A 14681-nucleotide genomic window follows, 5' to 3' on the forward strand; every position below is an offset into this window, starting at 1 on the left:
ACGGTTTCTTTAAAAGCTGCAATTTTTCTGTGACACATATACTCTGTTTCAGATAGTACTGACCTGGTGGCAATGCCCTATGTTCATATAGGGGTTTCTTTTGGTAAGTCCCAGTCAGCAAAATGATTCTCCAGACCAAGGCAGCATAAATCCAAAATGTCCAAAATTTATTGCAGATAAAATTCCAATACGAATAAAAAAGGTAATTTTAAAAGATAAAGAGAGGGACCGAGAGCTCCAGACTAAACCACCTAGAATATCTAGCTCATCCGGACTGAGATAGAGAATGGTGGGACCGATGGCAGGGGTCTAATCCTGAAGCTGTCTGTACCTCCCTCCTCACACCAACGCGTTTCAAAGTTAAATCCTTCCTCAGGGTTCCTCACCAACATAATGTCTCTCTTTGACCGTGAATAGGTTTCTTTGGATGACCAATCTCACTATATGGAACTACCCCATCTGTTACAAGATGACTTTGAGATTGATGTCCACATACTGTACATTGCCGATGTGGCCATTTATGTATTTTTTTGTACTTTGTGCCACGGGCTAAACTTTTTCCAGTAACCTTTGGATACCAATTCACCAAGTTGTCCAATGGTATGGGCCACACATTGCAACATACTGTAGAGATGCTACTGGTGATGGCTCCAAATTAGTTACATCGGAAGCCATTGATATAAGTACAATCCTTTTGGTTTTCAGCCAGCTCAGCTGACTTTTGCAATGTTGATTTTAAATCTGTGTTGACTCATTCCAGCCCCCACTGTATTTATATTATTACAGTTTGTATGTCCCTTATGGGCGGTAACATGAGGAGATAGTTACTTATTCGAGACCTTATAGTTTTTCTCCTACTAGACATATCTTTGCCAATATGACTATGCCTTTTGATATCTATAATACGGTATAAAGATTTGCTTGTGTGTAGTTTACATTTTAGTTTACAGTTACATTAGTACTTGATAGATGACTGCTGTCCATGATACATATAGCTAATATTTTTATGCTTATACTCCCCCCTATGTTCTGCATGTTTTTCCAACTATGACTAATGTGTATTAACATTTGGATGAGAAAAGGTCTGCTGTAGCTTTGTTTATTTACAGATCGCCAGATCTCCTGAGCTGGCGGACAGGAGCACCATTTCACGGGGATGCGCGATCGTCTCACACTCTACCACATCCCCATCAGTACGGTGGTGGGGAGCGGATTCCCTGCCTGTCTCCACTTCAGGGAGACCGGCAGGATGAGTGTGGGTGCGGAGCGCTATGGGGGAGGATGGGGCACAGCAGGGAGCTGGCGGAGGGCGGTGGCGCTCTCCGACAAAATGGGGCATGCGAGCGTCTTGGGCATGCACGCCCCCTTCTTTCGGATGGTGCACAGCGGCAGTGGGAGATTCTATTGCCTGGAGCAGCTCCATCTGTACTTATTTATATAATACCAGTTATTTATATAGCTAATTACTACAGAGAATATTTGGTAGGTAATCTATATTCCCTACCACATATACAGGCACGTACATTCATTCTTAGGTTAATTTTATTGGGAGCCAATTAACCTACCAGTATATATTTGGATTGTGGGAGGGAACCAGAGAACCCGGAGGAAACCCACGCAAGCACGGGGAGAATATACAAACTCTGCACAGTTAGAGCCATGGTGGGAATCGAACACATGACCTCAGTGCTGTGAGGCAGTAATGCTTACCTGTACACTGTCCATGTTGGCACTTGCTTCTGCAATTCGGGGAAGATTTTGGTGAAATATATATACTAGCAGTGTCAGCGCTTGGCGTTCTCCCTGCGCTGTGTCAGTTAACCTTTATGATAGCATACCGGCAGCGTGAAGAGCCATTCATTCTATATGCCAATGCCTGTGCCACCCTGCCCTCTCTTCATATCTGCTGCCCACCAGCCCAGTGAGCAGCAGCTATCTCTCCTCTCTCTTTGACCCGGCCACTGTGTCCGTGTATAATCATCCATGTGTCAGCATCAGTGTTGCCCTATCTGGTGGCCTTGCCCCCTTCATTTTACCAGGGCCTAGGCCCACCTGTTGGTGCTCCTGGGGTGCACGCAATCTGTGTGTAAGTGTGTGAATTTTTGGCTGTGTGTGTGTGTGTCATCATGATGGCAGCAAATGTGTGGGGGCAGTGTGTGTTTGATGGTGGGGGGCCCTGCCTTTTTTTCAGTCCCAGCCCCCACAATTTCTGAAGGCCCTGATCACAGCTAACAATAGTGTACAAGTGCAGTACCCATAATGCCTGACAGCACTGAGGTCATGGGTTCAATTCCCATCTGACTGCGAGAACTTTTTATATTCCTCACACAATCCAATTATATGCTGGTAAATTATTTCGCTCTCAATGAAACTAAGCCTCAGAATGTACATTAGTGTGTGTACGTGGGCAGACTCGATGGGCCAAGTGGTTCTTATTGGCCATCACATTTTTATATTTGTTTGAACTTCCTCAGTGCACACAACAGTTCATCTAATACACACACAAGGCTACAGTTTTACATGAACAATTTCTGGCAAAGGCAGAACATTTATTCAGCAGGTTCTCGTCTTCATGTCTGCCCCGGCTGAAAGTAGCATCCGCTAGACAGCACAATTAGATACAGGGCCTAATTCAATAATGATGGGAAGGGGCCAAATTTGGCCTCCGTTCTGATGGTGGGGGATCGGTGCATGCACAACACGTATTTGCGCATGTGCAGACCCCAGCAATGAATGGCTACGCCGGGCCATTTTTTGCAGAGGGAGGGCAGGGGGCAGACGGGGGTGGAAATGGGGCTCGCCCATGGGAACGCCCAGCATTTTATGTGCATCCCCATGAAAACGCTGGGTCAATGCCTGCCGCGGGAAGGCGGCTGACATTACAGGAAATCAGAGCCAACCCCCTCTTCGGCGGACAACAAAGGAAATAAAAGTCAGTTGAGACTTTTATTTCCAAAGGAAGGAGAAATTAATCAATGGTCAGCGACCATCAAATCATTTCTAGAGGACGCCTGTGGGAATCTTTAGAGGATATGGCGGTGGGGATGGGTGTGGGGCATTCGGCGGGGCAGCATTTTGCCAATAAAAACAGCCTCGAATCGGAAGATAATGACTATTGGACATTAATCGCAATATCAGGCCATTTTTATCAGTGCGCAATGTATGGGATAATTGGATACCCATCAGAACATGAATAGGTATAGATAAGTGGCACTCACAATCCTCCTTATGGATGTCTTCTGTGGTGCAGTTCCCAGGCTACCTGCTGGGCAATCAAACCGGCTGGAAACATAAATACAAGAAATTAAAAAAAAACCTTTTTCCTCCAATGAGCATTCACCAGGCTTTCATAGAGCAGGTAGACATAAATCCTTTTATTAATTAATCAATTATAATTGCAATGTGATGTTTCGGGCACCATCATGCCCTTTTTCAGGACCAGGCAAACATGGCAAGGAAGCAATGTTCATTACTATGCAACAGCAGTAAGATTATGCAAAAACTGTTAGGTTAATAGAATATGTATAAGCATATAGGTAATAGTTATATAGATTGTATTTAGTGGATAAACAGAGCCTTATACACTATGCAGGTTCAAATGCTTGTATGGGATGATTGCCGCTCAGTTGGTCATGATTATGAACCGGCACCTGGGTAGAGCGCCGTCTGGGGTTGAGGTGTAAGTTCATCATTCCTCGCAAGCCGGCTGGGATGGGCTGCAGTATCTGTAAAATAAAATTAGAAACATTGAACCATAACACAGTATATTCATATGTATGGCAATATGAGAGTGTAATAGAATAAATCAATTATATAGGAAGTCATGTTTAACTGATATGATAGGATAAACTATAACTTGTTGTCAGATACTGGAAACATACATAGCCACTATATACCTTCAGGGCCGTCTTAACAGCAGTGTAGGCCCCTGGGCAAAACAATGCACTGGGGCCCTTACCCACCCCCCCCCCCCCTAGGGGGGGGGTGATATCAGAAGCAGCTTTGATGTCCCACGGGTGGCAGGGGGTGCTCTATCTTCCACTCAACATGTAGGACCTGGTGCAGTAACTTCTGCTAATTACTCCTTTACTGCACAGGTGGTGGGAGGGAGAACACTAACATGTGGATAGGGGCACTGAGCTGAATGAAGGGTCCCTTATAAATGAATTCCATGGAGGTAGGGGGTGTTTTATATGCAGGGGAGGGTTGGATAATGGAGTGGGCTTAATATTCGTCATTTTCCGGTGAAAGGTCAGCTTGTTTATCTGGAAATAGATTTCTTAGCCTTCAATAGTATAAAAACCTAGAGTCCCAACTTTCAGGAGGTGCTGGGAACTTGGGGATCAGAGATCAAGAGCCAGAGCAATCCATTGACAAAAATATAAAACTGTACACCAGACATTTGGAGCTGGAGCAGGGACCGGCTGCTGGAAGGCTGATATCTCTGGTTCTGGGCATGATAGAGACAAGCCGCTAGTGTCGATAGAAAGGGGAGAGTCCCAGCTTTTGGAATATACTCTCAGAAAACTCTAAGTCAGAGAGAACCTGAGAAATATGACTGGGAATTGCAATTACCAGGTCGGATGTGGACTGCTGCTTTGAAGTTGGATATCTCCAGTTTCCCAAGGCCGATTTTCAAAATTCTGGTATCCCTGGAAAAAGGGGATCCTCAGCTATCAGAATAGGGCCCTTATGCACCTGGGGCCCCTGGGTAAGTGCTCATTAAGCCCATACGAAAATACGGCCCTGTATACCTTGTGTTTTCTAGTAATCCCTGTTTTGAAATAACATATATTAATGCTAAATCCCTGAGATTATCTCTGTGTTTAGAACAGGAACACACTGGCTATTTAAAATGATAGACTAAGTGGGTGAGTCAGGTTCACTCGCAAAGCACATTTGGTTTGCTAATGGACAAAGCCATGCTGCACTGCAGGTGGGGAAGATGTAACATGTGCAGAGAGAGTTAGATTTCAGAACCCCGACATAACCTCCATATCTAATTGCATCCCATCAGGACTGTCTTGCAATCTGGTGGGACTGCCATGGGACTGCCATGCTATGGAATCCTATCCTTATGTATCCATCCTATTATGCCTATAGATTGTAAGCTTGCAAGCAGGGCCCTCCTACCTACAGGCTAGTATGTTACTACCCAGTTTGTTTTATTACTGTTTCCAATTGTAAAGCGCAATTGAATATGCTGCGCTATATAAGACACTGTAAATAAATAAATAATTAAATCATCATCATCATCATCACCACTCTGAGGGCCCGATGACGCTTAGTACAATCAGAAGTAATCTTTACATCTCTTACAATTTGTAGAAATTCTGAAACCTTTTTCAAAAAGTTTATAGTAGTAGATTATATAAGATTAAACAATTATTTTTGACTGCATTGTAATTATCTATTTAAGAAAAAAATCGTTGCCACAAAGAGTAATGGAGACATCAAATGAGATAGTAGTTAAAAACTATAACAAGTGATACAATTAAAGGCATCAATGTATCTCACATAAAAGGGAAAAAAAACTTGCCCCTTTCAGACCGCACTTAAAAACCGGTATTTTGCAGATTTTTAACCGTTTTAAAACGGTAATCTGTGCGGTCTGAAAGGTGCAGGACCACTTTACCGTTTTACAAAAGCCATTTTTGTAAAACTGTTAAAATGGAGGGTCCTACCCATTTCAGACCCGGTATTTTTGGTCTGAAACGGTATTTAGGACCCAGCCAATGAGCTGGGTCCTAAATTCAGCGCAATGAATATTTAATGAGCGTTCATTAAATATTCATAGCACTGGAGCCGCCCCCCCCCCCCCCAACGCGCGGGTTAACATCCCACGACACCCCCCCTCAAATGTGTTAAGAAACCCCCCTGTGCAGCCGGTACCTCCGTAATTGCGGATTCCGGCAGTATGGACTGCTGCGCTTATTAAAAAAAAAGTGACTTTCGGAAAATGGCTGCACCATAGGAAAACCAGTTTAAACAATCTGTCTTTGGTATGGGGGCAGCCATTTTCCGAAATCACTTTTCTTAAAAGAAAAGTGACTTTCGGAAAACGGCTGTCCCCATACGAAAGACAGTTTTTAAAAAAAGATTTTCCTATGGGGCAGCCATTTTCCGAAAGACACTTTTTTTAATAAGTGCATCCGTGCATACTGCTGGGATCCGCAATTATGGAAGTACCGGCTGCACGGGGGGGGGTGGTTCTTAAACACATTTGGGGGGGGGTTCTTAAACACATTGGGGGGTTGTTAGCCATAGGGGGGGTGCTAACCCGCAGGGGGGGTTTGTGTGTGTAAACCCGTGGTTGGGGGTGGGGCGCTGCGCTGGGGGGGGGACACACACGCTGAAGACTGGCTATGACCCTGTATTTGGAAAGTTTCCAAAAACGGGTCTGCCAGTGGCAAAAAAAAACGCACTCAAACGGTAATATACCGTTTAAGAGATGCGGTGTGAAAGGGGTTTTACCTGGCTGACCCGTTTTTGGAAACATTTTCAAATACAGGGTCAAAGCCAGTTTTGCGGTCTGAAAGCAGCATTAGTAGAAAATATCACATCACCAATGATGTCTGTATTTTAAAATTGATGAATAAAAATACATTTGAATGCAATGAGGGTCACATTGGCCCCATTGCTGCATTTTGAAGAACTAAAGAAAAATTATGTTAAAATAATAAATATCTATTTTGTGTAGAAAGACACCCATGACATCAATTAAGGGGGATTATAATTAAAAGTACAAAAAGTATTGGTGGACAGACTCTTTGGGTGAAATTTAATAGGATGAGAGAATCAGAATTGGCAATCATTTACAGTAAAATCAAACTGATTTTGCAGTGTAAATAACTTGTGTAAAAAATCCAAGAGTGCGCCACAGCTATGACATCACACATTACACACACAAATAGAATAGGAGATTTAACCCCTTCCCGACATTGCCTTTTATGGTAATTTTTTTTTTTTTTCCTCCTTGCGTTCAAATAAGCGTAACTTTTTTAATTTTCCGGCTATATAGACACATGAGGGCTTTTTTTTTGCGGGACAAGTTGTACTTTGTAATGGTACCATTTACTATACCGTATAATATTCTGGGGAATCAGGAAATAATTCAATGTGGGGTAAAAAAAAAAAAAAACGCCATTGCATAATTTTGCGCTGGTTACGTTTTTTTGGGAGTTCATAGTTTGTTTAAAATGATGGGTTATCTTTATTCTATGGGTCGTTACGCTTCTGGTGATACCAAACTTATATAGTTTTCGTTATGTTTTACCACTAAAAAAAAAATCGCAACTTTTACGGTTTTTCTAATTTGCGTTGCGTCGCCATGTTCTGCGGCTTATAACTTTTTTATTTTTCCACCTACGGACCTGGGTGAGGGCTCATTTTTTGCGGGCTGAAGTGTACTTTTTAATTAATACCATTATGGGATATGGGCGACTTTCTGATCTCTTTTAGTTATTTTTTTTTGGGTACGCGATGCGACCAAAAAACTTAGTTTTGGCGTTGGGGATTATTTTCCGTTTACGCCTTTAACCGTGCGGGATAACTAATGTTATATTTTAATAGATCGGACTTTTAGGAACGCGGCGATACCAAATATGTTTATTTTTTTTATTTTTTATTTATTTTTATTTGGGAAATGGGGAAAGGGGGGTGATTTGAACTTTTAATATTTTTTTATTTTTTTTTTATTTTTAAACTTTATTTTTTTTTTTTTTAACTTTTACTACAAGGCCCCCTAGTGTACTTGACCACTAGGGGGTGCGATCGCCTGTACTAGGTTCAGCCAGAGAGCTCTATGGCTGAACGTAGTGATTTTATGCACTTCCTATTACATCCTGCCTCAGGCAGGATATGATAGGAATGCAGACACGGCCAGCACAGGGGTCTACATTAGACCCCTGGCTACCATGGCAACCGATCGGCACCCTCCGATCTCGCTGCGGGGGGCCCCGATCGGCGCCGGAGGGGGGCGCCCCCCCTCCGATCAGCTATTTAAGCACTGCGGTCGCTTTGCCCGCGGTGCTTAAAGGGTTAAACGGCCACGATCGGCGAACTCGCCGCTCGTGGCCGTGAGAGCAGGGACCTGGCTGTAATATACAGCCATTACCTGCTCTCTTTCAAGCCAGCTCACTCCGTGAGCTGGCTTGATTCCCCCTCAACCGACATATGACGTAAATGTACGTCATATGTCGGGAAGGGGTTAACAAACATTTTCTCAAGAAACCCAGAAAAAATTATAACAGAAAATCCCATAGAGGAAGAACGCTTCTGTGGACAATTCTTAAAGTTAAAAAAATACTATGTCCAAGAGGCAAAACAATGGTGGGAAATAACCACCTTGAACAAATATCTTGAGAACAATCTCATACCAAGAGGATTAAGACTACAAAAAAATCCCACATTTGAACCCGTCAAAGAAAATTTATTTCTAAAATAGAACGAGGAACTGGATAACTGTTCCCGGAATCTAATGAAAATTATCATAGAAGACAGACAAAAATCATTAGAAAATAAAAATGAAAATATCAAAATTATTGAAAAAAAGTTTGAACCATTAAAAAATATGGAAGACTTCAATAAACTCATAAAAATGACTAATGAAAAAATTGAGACATTAGAAACATCCATAATTCAACAAAAACAGAATAAATTCCGTCGGGACATAGTAGAGGAAGGTCTACCTATACATGCAAAATTGACACGTCGAGCAGAAACCAAAGATCAAAATATTGGAAAAAACTGAAATTGGAACACACAGAAGAAACAACATACAAATTTCAATTATCAAAATGAGAACAAATATCGCCCACAAAAAAGAATTCCACTAATACAAAACACCCCAACAGTAAATAAAAACCAAAGACGATATAAAGAATATGATCAGAGAAATTTCACATATCAAAACTGAATGGCAAGAGAATCCTATCAAACAAGAAGGAAAGCCACCCAAACAGAAACTAAAGAACAAACTTCCACACTGATAAAAACCATAGAAGAAAACAGTAACAACCCCAATCCTAATCCAAGAAAAATAACTGCTATGGAAGACAATGAAGAAGATGACCACACTCTGGAAATTAAAGATTATGAGAATTTTTTAGACCAGGCTTGGAAACAAACACGACCATCGGAGAACAAAATTCCATACAAGAAACAAAGAACCCTGAACACACCCGCAAAAGAGGGAAAAGAGGTGGAAAGAAATTGAAAAAGAGAAAAGAAACCAGAGAAATGGAGGAAGGAGATGACCACAATGCACAACAGGAGGAAGAAAAGGAAACCATCTTTAACCTCAGTGGAACAGAACTACTGTAAGCAAAGAAGAAATAAGCCTTCTCAAAAAGGGCTTAAAATTTGCACCCCATTCAACTGTAAACAAATTTGGCACAGAAAAATTTGTCAGAAAACTCTGTATTAAAAAATTCTTCAAGAGAAATCCTAGAAGAGAACCCTCAACATCGACACAGTAATATCAACACACAGACCTAAAACCAACGTCAACTTTCTACCCTGCACACATCAAGGGCCCTCACATACAGACCTTCCAGAAGTTAGTAGAGGAAGACTTAAGGAAACTTCCCGAAAAAGGAAAAATACAATACAACCTAATGAAGGAATAAAAAAAAGCGTTAAAAACATTGAAATAAGAAAATTCTATAATAATAAAACCGGCAGATAAAGGGGGAGATCTCGTGATCCTGGACAAGGAACAATATGAAAAGGAATCCAACTCCCTCTTAGCAGATAAAGATAAATATAAGAAAAGAAAATCAGACCCGACAGAAGTATTCAGAAAAAAATTACAACAACAACTTGATGAAGGTCTAACATTGGGAATCCTCACTAAAAAGGAACATGAGTACATCACAACAACACACCCAATAATACCGAAATTTTACCAATTGCCTAAAATTCATAAAAATCTCCATAACCCACCAGGACATCCAATAATATCCGGCATTGGATCCCTAACGGCAAACTTATCAAGATACATCAACACATTTCTTCAACCGGTAGTCAAACAACAAAAAAGTTATTTGAAAGACACCCTACAAATCTTACAAATTCTAGAGGGACTCCAATGGAACGATCAATATATACTGTGTACAAGTGACGTCAAGTCACTGTACACATGCATACAACACTCCTTAGGATGCACAGCAGTAAGAAACTCACTCACAACCCAGACACCCATACCCAACAAACAAATTAACTTTATTATGGAACAGATTGAATTCATCTTGGAAAATAACTATCCTGGTATGATGAAATTTTTTACATACAAACAAAGGGAACAGCAATGGGGACATCCTTTGCACCCTCATACGCCAACCTATTTGTGGCGGAGTGGGAGGAGACCAATATCTGGAATAACAACAGATTCTTAGAAAACATTGTATGTTGGCATCGTTACATCGACAATTTATTTTTTATATGGAAAGGACCCCAACCAGAACTTGATGAATTCATGAATTACATGAACGCCAATGAAATAGGATTAGAATTCACTACTGTAATGAACAAAAAACAGGTTGTGTTTCTAGATTTTGAAATCTACATTAAGGACGACAAAATAATGACCAAAACATACATCAAAGAGGTGGATGGGAACAACTTTCTTCCATACAGAAGTAACCACCATGTAAATTGGAAGAAAAACATTTACGGGAGACAAGCAAGAAGAATTAAACGCAACTGTTCAGAGGAAGCAATATTCTAACATCAAAACCTAGAACTAAAAGCTAAATTTATGAAGAAAGGCTATCCCGAAGACCAAGGAGACAAAGAAATAAAGAAAACACAGTCCCTGGAGCGAACAGAACTACTACAATACAAAAATAAAGAACTGAACCCCGAAAAACAACATGACTTTTATTACCCAGTATAGTTCAAACCACAAAGAAATAGAGAAAATCCTATATAGACATTGGAACATATTGATGTTGGACACAGAACTGAAAACAATTATTCCTCCCAAACCCAGAATCATCTACAAGCGAGCAAGAACATTAAGACAGGAACTAACAAGCAGTTACATCCCTCCAATAAAAGACAAACCGGACAGAGGCGTAGCTATGGCGGAGCTGGTGGAGCACATGCTCCAGGCGCAGACATGTCACCTGGCGCCGGAGCTCTGCCACCGGCTCCCCTGCCCTGTTCCCCAGCCGCCAGGCACCTTCTACCACCCAGCGTGTCATTCTGACACTTACTATTTTACAGAGCGGACGCTCGCTGTCGCTCCTCAGGGCAGGGAGGACGGGAGATCTCTCTAGCCTCTTCCTCCCCACAGCTGTGCCTGTGTGCTCAGCTCTGCTGCTGTCTGCTGTCGCTATACCTAAGCTATCCCACTCTGGGCAGCAGCGCTGGCAGCCTAAAGTCCCGTCCCTCCCTCCTTCCTTCCGAGCAGAGCATACAGGGCAGACACTGACAGCCTGACACAACGGAGCCCGTCCACAGTCCTGCACTGCACTCAAATTACGGAGCCCTCCCTACTCTCATCATGCTGCTGCTACAGGGAGCAAGCTGAATGTGTCTGGAGCACTTTAACTGTTTGCATCCCTTATATTAAACAGTAAGTGCTTATAAATGGTTTTGTTAAAAGCGTGTGCCACCAAGTGTGTAATGGCTAATTATTGTGTGTTTCCAGCTCTGGTAGTAGCAACTCGTGGGGGGGCATGATCTGCAGTATATTGGCAGCGTGTACCAGTCCTGACCTATCTATAATATATTGCCACTACTGGGTTATGGCAACCTGTATTATGCGCCCACCCCACATCTGCACCGCTGACAACTGCAGTAACTCGGCACCCACCACTCCCCCACCCACGCTACCAATCATGGGCATCATGTGTGGCTTTATGTGTAATGGGTATTACAAAATTCGCAAAAATGTGCAATGGGCATTACGATGCATGGTATAATGTTAGGCCGTGCCCTCTTTTCGCCATGCAAGGGTCCCACCTACTACAAATCAGGGGGAGGGGGGGGGGGGGGGGGGCGCGAAACATGCCCTCGCTCCGGGCACCGTGGAACCTAGCTACACCACTGAAACCGGAAAAAACAAACAAAGGATTCTTTCCATGCATCAAATGTATAAGTTGTAGAACAGTTGGACAACAAAGCACAAACCTTTCCAACAATTCCAATCAAACCAAAACAAGAAAGAATACAAACACAAACAAACAATTTCATATGCCACCAAAGGAGTGATATACTTGCTGGAATGTCCCTGCGGCTTCCATTATGTGGGCCAGACAAAAAGATGCCTAAAAACTCGAACAGCCGAACACATATACAATATAAAGAGAGGACTACAAACTCACAGCCTTTCACAACACTTTTCAGAATGCCACAATAAGGATCCAAGTCTCTTGAAAATTAATGCAATAGAAAAGATTACCCCAAACTGGAGAGGAGGGGATCCATCACTGCTCCTCAAAAGAAGAGAATCCAAATGGATATACAGTATGAACTAGAAACACTACAACCATCTGGACTCAACATAGACTTCGAATTATCAGCTTTTTTCAAATAAATAAAAAACATATTTTTCACCAATTCACTTTTACCTTTTTATGTTTTCAATAATTTTCACAAACTTCATCTTTCGAATATAGAAAACAAAAGAATCTCCTTACACATATCCTCCTAAACACATCCACATAATCAAATAACTTGTTCATAATCGACTCATTAGCCATGTGCATGCTGCCAAAAACTGAACCATTTCCATTTTTAAATAAAGTTTTACAAATAAAGTTTTGAAAGAACAAAGAAAAAAATCAGTCTCAACCAGCATAAAAACAGAAGCCGGAAAGAGCTAAGGATCCTTGACAATGACCCCTGCAGCTTCGAAACGCGTTGGTTTGCAAGTGGATACGCTGAACACGCCGAAGACGCCACACGCTGTACACGCTGACCGGAAGCAAGAACCCCGAACTTCCAGCACACAGCGTACTTCCGGAGAGGACCGCGAACAACCACAGACGCTGAATGGAAGGTAAAGTTAGGGAAAGATAGCAGCTAAACACCTCCCAGCGCACTGTAACGGACCACCGGCAGTCTCATTTCCATCAAAGCCACGGCACCACAGCAACCACTAAAAAAAAACCCATAAAAAGGGCTGTAAACATTTACATGTTTTTATATATGTTTTATAAAGAACAGGATTCACAAGTTCTTAATCACCCTTAATCACCCCTAATCACTAAACATATTTTCAAGCGCTCTATTTTCTTTTTATATCGGCCACCCAATATATTGAGCAGCTTACCAAGCGTGGCACGCAATCTTTTCTGTACTGGTTTTGCAGTGTAAATGATTGCCGCTTTAAAAAAACCTGGAGATTTGTTACCACACTAGGTGATTCATTGCGCCCTACGGGCGCTCTTCACACTGGCATAAGGTGCTGCGCCCCCTTTATTTGTGAACTTTTGTATTGTGAGAAATATGGTTAGAATTGTATGAAAGATGGGCTGTATTGCAACTTGAGTTACAGGTGAAATGTGTTAAATAGAGAGCATATGATTTGGAAGGGGGTGTGTATTGTTTGTTTGATTAAAAAAAGTAAGATGTACTGTACATTGATAGTGTGGAGGGTACAGCGACATTTGAGGGTGTGGGGTGTGTGTTCGTGTTGTTTAGGTTTGGGTGTGCAATACTATAGTAGGGTGTTTTTGAGTCAGCGGCTCCCCACTGGCGGAGGTCACGACACAGTAAAAAAGGAGGCTGGGTAGTGATAGGGGTGTGTGGGCATAAGGAGGACTAAAGATGAGGGTGGGGGACACTGTGCAGCTTCTGCCAGTGGGTGAGGGTCCAGCGTGGCAGCACAGCACTACAGGATGGTGGCCCTGAGTCAGTGTCTCCTCTTACTGGGTGGGAGTTAGGATGCATGAGAGCAGGAGGCTAGGCGGTAAAGCATGATAGGGGAATGTGGGCAACACAGGGTGAGCGGGTCCCCACTGGAGGAAGTTATGGGCAGGAGAACAGGAGGAAGGGCAGTGATAGGGATGTGTGGGCATGAGGGGTAGTAAAGGTTTTTGGTTGTTGCAAAGTAGGAATGGCCATTGGTGCAGACACCACCGATGGTTGGCATTGATGGCGATTTTGCACCCTGCCATCGATAGTAGTAAAATATTACTTGGATAACCATCAATTGTTGTAGCTATCGATGGTGACCCATTATATCTGACTGAATAGGCCGTGGGCCAATCAGAACTCGGTGGCGGGACTTCCGGGTGTGGGGGGGCGGAGCTATGCTCCGTGTCCCGGCGCGGGGGTGTGTGTTTATGTGTGTCACCTGGTGGCTGTGTAGTAATGGTGGATGGTGGGCATGTATTGTAGCCCTGGCTGGGTGGGGGGAGGTGATGTCAAGGCGGTGGTGGTGTGTATCACACTGGTCTTTTCCCTGCTGTGTTTATTCAAGGGTTGCTGACTTTCTGGCTGCTATCTATGGGAGAGAGCAGTTAGCTCAGCAAATCAGGGGGTGGGGCCAGTGGGCATAATGTGGGTGGGGTGTTGCTCACTTTAGGAGGCTGTACAGGTGATTTGGTACTTGCAATAGCGTCATCATGGCCACACCTCCACTGCAAAATGCCGATATTACAGGATTGCATCATCTGGTCCCCTTAGCATGTATGAGTTCTATTTTTTTTTCTTCAATCGTCTTTATA

General features: G+C 42.7%; 1 protein-coding gene across 3 annotated transcripts in view; it reads right to left on the reverse strand.

The window, feature by feature from the left end:
• Positions 1-3345: 3345 nt before the first annotated feature.
• Positions 3346-14681, reverse strand: part of LOC146042215 (B-cell receptor CD22-like) — a 31203-nt gene continuing 19867 nt past the window's right edge. For all 3 annotated transcript variants that reach the window (XM_083162138.1, XM_083162137.1, XM_083162136.1), the window contains one exon: positions 3346-3725. In XM_083162138.1, coding sequence (XP_083018264.1) covers positions 3637-3725 — 89 coding nt within the window. In that variant the 3' untranslated portion in view covers positions 3346-3636. The remainder of the gene's footprint in view (positions 3726-14681) is intronic.

The sequence above is a fragment of the Crinia signifera genome, chromosome 19 (assembly GCF_055691185.1).
Source record: "Crinia signifera chromosome 19, ASM5569118v1, whole genome shotgun sequence".
Taxonomy (NCBI): domain Eukaryota; kingdom Metazoa; phylum Chordata; class Amphibia; order Anura; family Myobatrachidae; genus Crinia; species Crinia signifera.